Source organism: Cnephaeus nilssonii (genome assembly GCF_951640355.1).
Source record: "Cnephaeus nilssonii genome assembly, chromosome: X".
Lineage (NCBI taxonomy): Eukaryota > Metazoa > Chordata > Mammalia > Chiroptera > Vespertilionidae > Cnephaeus > Cnephaeus nilssonii.
Window position 1 is genome coordinate 89,194,475 of NC_137071.1, and position 12,822 is coordinate 89,207,296.

At 41.8% G+C, this 12,822-nt stretch overlaps 1 protein-coding gene across 2 annotated transcripts in view; it reads left to right on the forward strand.

The window, feature by feature from the left end:
* The window catches only part of GABRA3 (gamma-aminobutyric acid type A receptor subunit alpha3), a gene marked incomplete at both ends in the record, with an annotated part of 224,130 nt that overhangs the window by 102,351 nt on the left and 108,957 nt on the right, over window positions 1-12,822 (forward strand). For both annotated transcript variants that reach the window (XM_079765018.1, XM_079765017.1), the window contains one exon: window positions 1,851-1,918. In XM_079765018.1, coding sequence (XP_079621144.1) covers window positions 1,851-1,918 — 68 coding nt within the window. The remainder of the gene's footprint in view (window positions 1-1,850; window positions 1,919-12,822) is intronic.

Consider the following 12,822-nt stretch of genomic DNA (forward strand, 5'->3'; position numbering starts at 1 on the left):
TTGTTTTCTGTACTAGGAGAAAGAGCAGTGCTTCTCCAGCCAATGAACCTGGCATTGTATCTGAAGGGATAGGTCTTTAGGGTGCATGTTCTGGGTTCTGAAGTGTTGTCTCTACTTCAAGCACAGAAATGGCTTCAAAGGATGCCTGTGCCCTAGATGAGAGCCTATTTAAAGCACACCTCTTGTTTCAGAGACTTGGATTTTACTGATTAAGCTTGGGAGTAAATTGTGTGTTTTAGTAAATTGATTATAGTGTTTATTATTATTAAATGATACTCATAATCTCTTCTGAAAATGAAATGTTTGTGGATACATGCAATGGTCTTGAGCATACTCAGTATGTGAGTAGGAGAACAGTGTATTAAGCCTAAGGGATGGTTCTGGAAAGTGGGAAGTCAAGCAGATCTAAAGTACATGTGGGCCAGAACCCAGGACTGGATGAATAGAGTGAATATGCTACACATGCAGTAGGTGTGTTCCCTTTTCCATGAGGGAAAAGAAATAGTGCCATAGACTGCATTAGCCAGTCTCATTATACACATACATTGAGTCTTGTGTGGACTTTGTTTGCATTAGCTGTGTTACTGGTGTGCTCTACTGGGGTCATCTGTGCTGGGCTGGAATGGGACTTGTTTGAATTTACTGTAATGATGGAGTGTTTGGTAGGTTGGAATGGGCTTTGTTAGGCTGGACTAAGCAGCCCTATGCTCTGTTTGAGGTATGCTGGAGTGGATGTGTTAGTCTGGGCTGCAAAGGGGTAGACAGGGCTGACACAAGCAAGAAAAGAGAAACTTAATAGTGTAATAACTTTACTTTTTGGGTATCATTTTTCAACTTGGCAAATATGTGATGAATTCATCCATTCATACCAAATTATTCAGTCATCACTATCTGAGTAATAGGTTCCTTTTCTATTTATTGAGGATACAGAGATAACAAAACAGGGAAACTGCCCTTCAGGGATTCTTGGATTAGCTAGGAAGGCAGACTAGAAAGCAGACAGTTATAAGAAAGAAAAATAAATGCAAAGAGAGTGTATGAGGTAATGTCAGTCATCTCCAATATTTGTCACTTAACCCAACAAAAGTTTCTCACTCACGCAAAGTCTATTGTAGATCTAGACTCTTTTGCTAATTTACCTTTATTTTTGAAAGTATTACAGATGTCCCTTCCTCCGCCCCATGACTCACTCCTCACCACACCTACCCACTCCCCAAACCTTCACCACACTATTGTGTCCATTGGCAACTCTTCAGGGCAGTTGTCCTCCATGTGTTGGCTCATCATTCCAGGCTATATCAATCTTATGGTAGCTCCACATCAACATATGTTCCCATGATGACCATGGCAGGGAGGGGCTTGTATGGGACCATAATTGTTCCACCCAGGGAGGGACACATATTACTTCCTCACATAAGCAAAACGAGTCCCATGACCCCTCTCTACTTTAAGCAGGCAGGGAGTGGGAGTGCATTCATCTTATGTTCCTGGAAGTAGAAGAGAGTTGGATATTGGAATATTTGTAACCTACCACAGGTAAGGATATTCCCAGTGTGAATGTCCACCACAGGTGATTCCAGAGATCTCTAAGGACTCTCACTAAGCTTTGGGATTCTGCTGTCATTCTCAATGACACCTAACGGAATGGACTTTGTATCTGTACCTAGCATGTTTCCATGAAGAAATAGTATAAGTAAGAGGTTTTTTAAAGGGGTTCCCCTCTGACTGTGCCAAATATCCTTTCTCAGATGTAGCAAGCTGGTTATCATTCAGAGTATTGCACTGGTCTCTCTCAGAGCTAAGGCCACAGGTTTTCATGACACTCTGCTTTTCTATTTTCTTTGGCCCAGATGCAGTGACTGAAGTGAAGACTGATATCTACGTGACCAGTTTTGGCCCTGTGTCAGATACTGACATGGTAAGTGTAGTTCCTGGTAAAGTAAGAGTGAAAAATGATACAACAGATAAAATAAAATGTGTTTTTTCCCTACAGCAGGGCCTTGTAGCTATGTCCTATGGAGAAGTCTTATCTCAGATGAATTCCCCACCCTCACCATCCTACATTTAGCTGAATCCATCTCTTGCCATGCTCTCCCCACATATTTACATAAAAAAGCATATATCCTCAACAGGAGTATCCTTTCCTTCTTTCCACAACACATCTTTCAAAATAAACTTGGCTTCCTATCCACAATTAAACTTTCCCTGACCTCTCCCTTCACATTTTGCCATCACCACACAGGATTAGTACTGATAAGTCATGTGAAGAGAGCATTGTGGTGGGGACTCTCACCAGTGGTATTATCAAAGAAGTCTGTTCCTTGCAAACAGGCCCAGGGACTTGGCTTGGCCAGGGTGATGCAGAGTGTTTGGAGTAAGAGTCTAAGCTACTTCTGGAAACTGATCCTTCTACTGATGTGAGCAGTTAGAGAGCTTTGGAGCATATTTAAGGAACAGGGCAGAGCACAGTAGAGCTAGAAAGGGGATGACTCCTAAATCATTTGCAAGGACTTTCCCTTTTCCTATTGTTCTTCATTTCTGCCAAAGCAAAGAATGCAGAGGAGAGTTGAGACAGGAGACCCCATCCTAATGGACCACCTGATTAATACCAACTAAGTATCAGATATTGATTGAATAATTATTATATCAGGAAACAGAAAAGCTATTATCTGCTCAGTATGCCTAGCAGTTATTAGATGCTCAGTAAATTTTTGTTGAATGAGTGACTTTGTGTTGAAAATAACAATTTTTTAATCAAAAGAAATATATTTAAAAATATGAAATGTCCATTTTTATTACTTATTTTTCTCTGTATCTCTATCTTCAGTGAGACTACTACTTAGCAAGGGACAGGGCTTCTTTAGACCTGTTGGGTAAATATAAACAGTATATAGGGACATAATAGAGTTTTCCCTGTAGGTAATATAGAACCATTGAGTAGGGCAGTAAAAATATGCTTTGTTTTAGAATGATTGATCTGGCACTCTGTACAGGATGGACTATAAGAGGCAAAATACTGGAGGATCAGAATTGATTTAGGCATGTTGACTTCACAGGACTATCCCTTCAGTCACACAGTTCTAGGAGTCAGTTGGAGAAGCAGGTTAGTTTTCAGGAGAGGGAGTCATGAGTGGTTGTGAGGGAAGGCAGGGAGATAGTAGAGGCCTAAACTTTGTATTGCAGGTGTGGAATAAAGAGAAGGGTGTGCATGGATATAGTAGACTCCCTGTAAACTCCTTAAGGGCAAGTACCAAGTCTTTATGGTTTCTCTGGCTTTTAATAGAGTGCTTGACACACAGGGAGAGCTCAGTGAGGGGCATGTTTGACATGGGGGGCATAGGAAATGGGTCTTTCATAGGGTCAGCAGGAATGCCTTTATGTCTATCTTACCTCTTTTCAACTTGTTGACTATTAAGTCCCATAGATTCAGATCTAGGTGTGCATGAAAACTGTTGCTAGTTGGTAATTCAACAAGTACTCCTTAAAAGTCCAAATCTGCATTAAGGGGTTCTGGGAATCCCTATATTCAGAGAGAGCTCATAGGCCATTGAGGATAACCAGATTAACTAAGGATATGCAGCTCTCTCTTTCTATTGGTGGGTATTAGTTAATAATTAGGATTTTCATAAGAAAGCAACTGAACACACACACACACACACACACACACACACACTCATTCAAGTACCAACATCCACAAATACATTCAGAAAAATGTATATGCATGTAAAAAAATACACACAGAATACAAACAACCCACATGTTACCCTAGGCACTCCATAGACACACATGTACAAATAGATTCCTAAATCTAGGGATACTACAAACACACAAACAGTCCCTGCCCAAACCAGCTCTTATCTTTGCTCCTTCCCAACCCAAGCAGGCCAACCCTGAAGTCATTTCAAATAATCCAGACTTTCTATCTCTTTTGAAGTTTCATGTTCCACTTGCTTGTTTGTTTTTCTTCCTCAAGATTAAGTAGAAAAATGGCTCTTTCCTAATAGGGAGGGAAGACTTTGGTCAAATAAACTTAAGGTTATTTTTTAGCTGCACTTCCATCCTATCACAAGACAGAATAGCTATCATCACTCTGGCTGGGAAACACATTTCTGGTGTTTTAAAAACTTCTTCATTGAAAACTTATTCATGTGCTACTTGGTAGACTGGGCAATTGATCCAGGGTCAGGGATGACTTTTGGTGAAGCATCAGGCCTTAGCAGCTAGTTGAAGCATGAACCCAGGCTCCCCCGAGACCACAGATAACATGGAAAAATAGATGAAAAGTTATTATAGTTGGCTGGGTTCTTGACTCATTTGGTCTAGAATACTTTTTAAGGAAATAGAGACAGACTTTTATTCACAAAGTGAGGAAATTATGGTGCCATTTTAATCATTGAACCAGCACCACCCATAATCCTTTATAGCCATTTCACTCCTTGGTCAAACACTGACCTCCAAAGACATAGATCCTGTATTTGATAGAAAGCTCCATGTCTGTTTTGTTAATATCAGTACCACCAACGCCTAATTCAGTGTTTGGTATTTGGTAGACTCTCAACTGTTTATTAAATACAAAAATGAATGAGATGGGAAAAATTAAATTTGAGGATAAAATTATAACTGTATTCCTCCATTTGACTAAAAGTTCATCAAAGGGAGAAAACATGTCAGGTACATTTCTGTATCTCCAGCACCTAGCACAGGAATTGACACAGGTACTCCGTGTTTGCTGAGATTAAATGAAATATTAGTAGTAAGCCCTGCAGATAAAGACGGGAAGTAACTTTCTTCAAGGGATGCTGTTGAATAGCAAGACTAATGAATTTATGATTGATAGCTCCAAGCTTTAAGCTTGCTCATTGATGTTTTGGTGGCTTTTCCACTCATGAAAATAAGGAGCTGTGACAATAGGGAATTCGGCAGAGATGGAAGCTGAACAGTTGTAGATTTTTCTAAGGGGAAAGTCAGAGAAAGAAAGAAACTTAATGCAGAGCATAAGATATAAGTTGTAAACTGGTTATTATGGGGATTTTATAGGCATCTCAAATGAAAGGCTTGTGTTAACCATTTGCAATAAATGGAGCTTGATGGTCACACCATACCTAGCTCCTAAGTAGCAATACCAATTTTGTGTCAATGGTCTCCCAGAAGAGAAATAAAATAAGGGATACAATCCTAATTTGAATAAATAGGCCATGCAAACTTCTCTGATTTTCTATTTTTAGGAGAGTTTAGACCCTTCTTTCAATGTATGAAAAGATGGTGGAGGTAACAATGAGAGGAGGCTGAAAAAGGTTTCGTAAAAATGCAGTTTAATTGTTACTTCTCTCTCAAATTGTGTCTGTTTATTCCTTGCCAATGAGTAATGGCTCTTGGCAAGTGGGAAATTTCCCTGGTATCCCAAGAACATTTTAATTTAAATGCAGAGAAACTGGGATACTGGCTTAAAGGTGGCATGCTATGCATATGGTCAGTGACTGGAAAGGAAAATAGAACGTTGACAGATGATAGTTGATGAGAATAGATCTTAAGTGTTCTTACTACATACACACAATTAAAGTAATAGAAGTTAGTATGGTAATAAATTCACAATGTATATGTATCCTGGTTCAAACCAGCTTCTGACAAAGTTTGTATTCTAGCTCTCCTCCTAAAGCTTCAGGCTCTGCTCTGGTCCTTGAACATGCCAGAGGTGCAGGGGCCCAGGGTTCTGAGTTATGTATTCAGTAATGATCTCTCTGAATGTGAGAAAATAAAGAGGACAAAGGGTAGTAATATTAGTAGAGTCAGAGAGAATAACTGGGAAACTTAAAATGCCAATTCTAGATATTATCAACCTCACCCTTTTCTCTAGGGATACTTTAACTGCTTAGATACCTGGTAGATAATAAGTGCCCAGCTCCCACTTGTCAGAGAAACTTCTTAGGGTATGTGGTTGACAGCCAGGTAATGAAGAAAGTAGATGATGTAATAAGAGAACCAATAGTCCAAATTGATTAGAAAAATAAAATGGAGGATTGGGGGGGTCAGAACCAATAAAAGACATTATAATCATAATTCTTGGTAACATATTCAGGTAACTTACATTTTGTTCTGTCAACTGCTTATGAAAATCATGCAAAGTTATCAGAGTATTCAAAGACTGTATAGGAAAAAATGGTGTTAATTAAAAAGAAAGTAGCATAGAGACCTCTTTCCTGGTGTTAGTGGGCTTGAAGTTATTGCACCTGTTTCCTTTCTAGCACTGGAAAAAGTGGCTATGTCCACTTTAAATCCTCACTTACTGGTGATCTTGGGTACAAAAGAAGAGGGTCTTTGTCTATTTTGAATGCCTCCTAGGCTATCAGTTTCCTCTTATTCCTAGGATACCATATTCCTATATGCAATATAGAAAGAGGGTCTATGTCTATAGGATTTTGCCTAGGATTCCATGACCAGGAATTTCCTGGCCACTTTATGTAAAATAGACAGGTAGGACACATAAACAAAGCTAATAAGACCATTTCAAGGGCTAAATGCAACTAAAAGAGGCATACGGATTATGAGTCTCTAAAATAGAAAACGATAGAGAGAAGGCAAAGACCAAAGGGAAGTCTGGAAGGCCAAAACAAACAGGGGAGGGTAGCCTGCATATGGGACAATGACAGTGCATTTACTATAATGTAGTTGTCATGTACCTTGGCCTCAGACCCTGATAATGTGGAATCAACCTCAAGGTCCTTTCTGTTGGCTGCTTTAAAACACTGCACAGTGTAGGAGTTGAAGACATTCAAGCTTTAATACCAAGCCAAACATTCTTCCCCAAGAGCCACATGTCCTTACACATCATCTCTGACTGGTACAGGAAAGTCCAGCCCGTAAGAGACAGACTTAGGCTTATTATCTGGAAGATGGAATTTAGATGCCTCACAGAACAGCAGAATTTGTTTGTCAAATTGGAGGCAATTTGGAGAGTACACATGGGTCAATTTTCAAGGAAAGAATTGATTTCCTTCCTTCCTTCCTTCCTTCCTTCCTTCCTTCCTTCCTTCCTTCCTTCCTTCCTTCCTTCCTTCCTTCCTTCCTTCCTTCCTTCCTTCTATTGCATTTTGAGAATAGTCAGGTCAAAATCGGATTGCTTTTGGCCAAAGATCACAGGATACTTATGGAGCAAATAATCACAATGTGATTTTCCCCAGTAGTTTTTACTTTGTCAAGAATAATATTTTTAAGAACGGGTATTCATCATCCAAATTTTTTAAATCTTAAAAATTTTGCTATATATATTTTATTTTTTAAATCTAAAGATACACATGAAGTTCCCTGTGTACCTTAAACTAACTCCATTCCTCTCCCTCCCCAGAGATAATCACAGGCTGGAAGTGATTTTATCACATAGAGACACACCAAAGTAGAGAAAATAGTTTAATAGAATCTCATGTACCAACACCCAACATCAAAAATTGTCATCTTTTTTGGCCAATCGTATTTAATCTATATTCCTACCACTACCCCAAACTGTTTTCTCCTGTTTTATCTTCTTTTCTTAAACTTATGAGAAGTTTTCTATATTTTTAGTAATGTTAAAGCAGCCTAGTTTTGGTTTTGTTCATCCTCTGTATTATTTCTTTTTTGTTTTCTGTTTCACTGATGTTTTCTTTTGTCTGGATTATATTTTCCTTGGGGTACTCTGTGGTCCTTCTGGCTTCTTAAAGTAGATTAGTTTATAGTTTTCCACTTTCTTAAGGCTGTCTTTAAGGCTTCTTTATGGCTGTCAATTTCTCTCCCAGTACCAATTCAAGAGTCTACTATAAGATTTCATACACAAGCATTTTCACTGTTGTTCAGTTCCAAGTATTTTCTAATATATTTATTTTTTCTTTGTTTCTCAAAAACTTTAGTGGATTTTTCAATTTTCAAAAATAAAACTTTATTAATTTCTTTTTTGTTTTGTTTTTGTTAATCCTCACCCAACGATATTTTTCCATTTATTTTTAGAGAAAGTGGAAGGGAGAGGGAGAGACAGAGAGAAAGTTCTATGTAAGAGAGACCCATCGATTGGTTGCCTCCCGCATGCACCCTGACCGGGGCCAGGAATGGAGCCTGCAACCACAGTATGTGCCCTTGACTGGAATTGAATCCAGGACCCTTCAGTCCGAGGGCCTAACTCTATCCACTGAGCCAAACCGTCTAGGGCTGTTATCAATTTCTAATTTAATGCCTCATTGAAAGAAGGTGGTTTATAAGATATGGAATCTTTTTTGTGTTTTACAGTAAAACCTTGATATAAGTGAGTAATTTGAGCAAAGGTGTGTCTGTTAAAGCCAAAAGTCCATTATGTAATAAAGTAAGTTTGCCAAATGCATATGTTAAAAATTGACCAATTAGCTAGCTTACCTGTTTTCACTTAAGTAGATGTATTTGTGTAATTAAAATTATGTATGTAAAATTTAATTTCACAGAAAAGTTTTATATATGAATTACTATAATTTTAAATTTATACTGACTAAGTCTAGTAAATGTATGCATTCACCAGTCACCATGAGCAAACAAATGCACATGACTGGAGTGTTGCTTATCACACATCAGAACATTGACATCAGGTGTTAAAACTGCTGCAGAAAGTCACACCACGAGACAACAGAATCAATTATTGCACTCAATGCCATGTGATCATATGCTAATCACTCATTGTCTATGAGCGGTGTGTCTTGGATTTAAATATGAAGACTATAGTTGTAGATGTGTAATATTTATTTATGTTGGCAAAAGTACTAGTGTTTTTTTCCAACACATGGCCTATTTGCTAAAATTTATTTAAAATGACAGTAAATTAATAACAAAAAATAACCTGTTAATTTAATTATAATCAAATATTGATTTAAAGCAATTTAAAATTAACAAGGTGGCCCTAGTTGGTCTGGCTCAGTGGATAGAGTGTCGGGCTGCGGACTGAAAGGTCCCAGGTTCGATTCCAGTCTAGGGCACATGCCCAGGTTACTGGCTTAATCCCCAGTGGGGGGCATGCAGGAGGCAGCCAATCAATGATTTTATCATCATTGATGTTTCTATCTCTCTCTCTCCCTCTCCTTTCCTCTCTGAAATCAATAAAAATATATTTTAAAAAATAAATAAAATTAACAAGGTATACATTTTCCCATATGACATATGGACTGGAAATTTTATCTGTTAAATCTGAAGTCCATTAAATCAAGGTCCCCAAAATCAAGGGTCACTTATATTAAAATTCATGTTATGGTTTAACATTTTTGGAAAAAAATGTGTGTTTTGTTAAGTGTTAGTGATAAGTCTACGTGTGTTCCTTGGCTTATGCTTCTCAATTCATTGTTCACATATCTTTCTTTTTGTTGTTGTTTTTATATGTTTAATATATTTTTATTGATTTCAGAGAGATAGGGAGAGGGAGATTGAGTTAAAAACATCAGTGATGAGAATCATCAATCAACAGCCTCCTGCATGCCCCACACTGGGAATCCAGCCCGTAACCTGGGCATGTGCTCTGAAGGGAATCAAACCGTGACTTTCTGCTTCATAGGTCAACACTCGACCATTGAACCACACCAGCTAGGTCATTGTTCATGTATCTTAATCATCCATATTGTTGGTCTGATTGGTCTTTCATTTATTGAGAGTCTACAAGTGTGTCACTTTCTCTTTGTAATTCAGTTTTTGCCTTACGTATTTTGAGGACATGTTAACCATACAGGAAAACTTAGAATTTTTTTTTCCACTTGAGATACTCCATTTTTTAGTATAGTGATATTGTATCCCAAGGAATAATGTTTGTGCTACAGTCCATTATGTCTGTATTTCTTAGTTATAAAACTTTTTTATTTGGATTTTTCCAAACAGATGTTTCCACCATTTTATTTTGACCTGTGTTTTTATGTGTCTTTAGGTGTGTCTCTTGTATATATACATAGCATATGGCTACATTATTTATTTATCCTCAGAATATATTAATTTTGTTTAATGTATTCTTTTCCCCATTTTTTTCCTATGCCTTTTTCTTACCTTCTATAGGATTGAAAAAACTTTATTCCCATTCATTTTTTTCCACTGTATTATACACTGAGTGGCCAGATTATTATGGTCTCTGAATATATATGTATATGTATATACTAGGGGCCCGGTGCACGAAATTCGTGCACTGGGGGGGGGGGGTCTCCTCAGCCCAGCCTGCCCCCTCTCACATACTGGGAGCCCTCAGGGGATGTCCTACTGACGGCTTAGGGCCGCTCCTGGGGAGCGGCCCTAAGCTGCAGTCTGGCCTCCCTTTGTGAGAGACAAACAGGCTTATCAGGGAAAGGCACCAGCCCCATCACCCCGCTGCTGGAGCCACTGCCAGTCACCACAGCCACCATGGTGTTTTCATCAACATGGACTCCAGTCCCTTCACCAAGAAAAAATGACAACTTTCTTTAGGCATTTTCAAGATGTGTCTTTCATAGGATATGACATTTCTTTCTTTTTTTTTTTTATCCTCACGTGAGTATATGTTTCCATTGACTTTTAGAGAATGTGAAAGAGAAAGGGAAAGACAGAGAGAAACATCAAAGTGAGAAGAATACTTAGGTTGGTTGCCTCCTGCATGAGCTCTGACCTGGGCCCCAGCCAGGGAGGAGCCTGCAATTTAGGTACATGCCCTTGATCAGAATCTAACCTGGACTCTTCAGTTAGCAAACCTAGGCATTATCCACTAAGCCAAACCGTGTAGGGCAGGTTATGACATTTCTTAGCCCTCCAGCAGCAGACCTTCATTTTCCCCCCCAGGAGTGTGGTGGAAAAGCCCTAGATCACCTTTTTGGATTCTTATACCCAAGTTACTAAGAATATTACCAGTGGCATACAGGGAGCTTAGCCAATGAGCGGTCAGAAAAGGTATTTCCTCTGTAGTTCACACCTATCTCCTGTGATCTCCAGCTCCGCCCCTGGCCAAGGCCTCAAGCCTCTGTTTGAGGCTCAGGTCCTGAGCAGGGACCCCCAGCTGGTTCTGATTGCCCGCAGGGACCCTCAGCTGATGCAATCACCGGGCTCCACCCAAAGCCAAGGCCTAAAGCCTCTGTTTGAGGCTCGGGCCCTGGGAAGGGACCCCCAGCTGGCTCTGATCTCCCGCAAGGGACCCCAGCTGGCTCTATCGCCCAGCTCCATCCAAGCCTAAGGCCGCAAGCCTCTGGCCAAGGCTTGGGCTCTGGGCAGGGACCCCCAGCTGGCTCTGATTGCCAGGCTCTGCCCCTAGCCAATGCCGCAAGCCTCTGGCTGAGGCTTGGTCCCTGGGCAGGGACCCCCAGCTGGCTCCGATCCCCTACAGGGGACCCCAGCTGGCTCTGATCGCTTGTGGGGGACCCCAGCTGGCTCCGATATTCCCCTCTGATTTTCGGCTCCAATCGCCCAGTTCCAACATTGGCCACTCTCCGAGGCTGCAGCCATCTTGATTGGGTGTATTTGCATATTCTCTTTCTGATTGGCTGGTGGGCGTGGTTTGTCAGTGTATCGGAGTGATGATTTGCATATTACTGTTTTATTAGATAGGATATGTATATATATATTTATATACTAAAGGCCTGGTGCACGAATTCATGCACGGGTGGGGTCCGGGCCTAAATGGGCAGTTGGACATCCCTCTCACAATCCAGGACTGCTGGTTCCCAACCGCTCGCCTGCCTGCCTGCCTGATTGCCCCTAACTGCTTCTGCCTACCAGCCTGATCACCCCCTAACCACTCCCCTGCCAGCCTGAATGACACCTAACTGCTCCCCTGCCAACCCAATTGCCCCTAACTGCCCTCCCCTGCTGGCCTGGTTGCCCCTAACTCTTCTCCCTTGCAGGCCTGGTCACCCCCAACTGCCCTCCCCTGTTGGCCCCGTCACCCCTAACTGCCCTCCCTTGCCAGCCTGGTTGCCCATAACTGCCCTCCACTGCCAGCCTGGTCACCCCCAACTACCTTCCCCTGCTGGCCTGGTCACCCCTAACTTCCCTCCCTTGCCAAGCTGGTTGCCCCTAACTGCCCTCCCCTGCAGGCCTGATCACCCCCAACTGCCCTCTCCTGCAGGCCTGTGGACCCCCAACTGCCCTCCCCTGCAGGCCTGGTTGCCCCCAACTGTCCTCCCCTACAAGCTTGGTCACCCCCAACTGTCCTCCCCTGCTGGCCTGACCCCCCCCCATCTGCCCTCCCCTGCAGGCCTGGTCCCCCCCCCCAATTTCCCTCTCCTGCTGGCCTGGTTGCCCCTAACTGCTCTCCCTGCAGGCCTGGTCCCCCTGAACTGCCCTCCCCTGCAGGCCTGGTCCCCCTCAACTTCCCTCACCTGCAGGCCTGGTCCCCCCCAACTGCCCTCCCCTGCATGCCTGGTCACCCCTAACTGCCCTTCCCTGCAGGCCTAGGCCCCCCCAACTGCCCTCCCCTGCAGGCCTAGTTGCCCCAACTGTCCTCTCTTGCAGGCCTGGTCCCTCCCAACTGCCTTCCCCTGCCGGCCATCTTGTGGCAGCCATCTTATGTCCACATGGGGGCAGCCATCTTTGACCACATGGGGGCGGCCATCTTGTGTGTTGGAGTTAGGGTCAATTTGCATATTATTCTTTCATTAGATAGGATTAGAAGCCCGGTGCATGAATTTATGCATGGGTGTGGTCCAGCCAGCCTGGCCAGGGGGAGGGGACATGGGCAGTTGGCCGGCCTGTCTGCTGGTTGAATTCCTGGTCAAGAGGACAATTTGCATATTAGCTTTTTATTACATAGGATATACACTGAGTGGCCAGATTATTATTCGTTCAGAGATCATAATAATCTGGCCACTCAGTGTAAGCTTTACATTCTATTTTTAA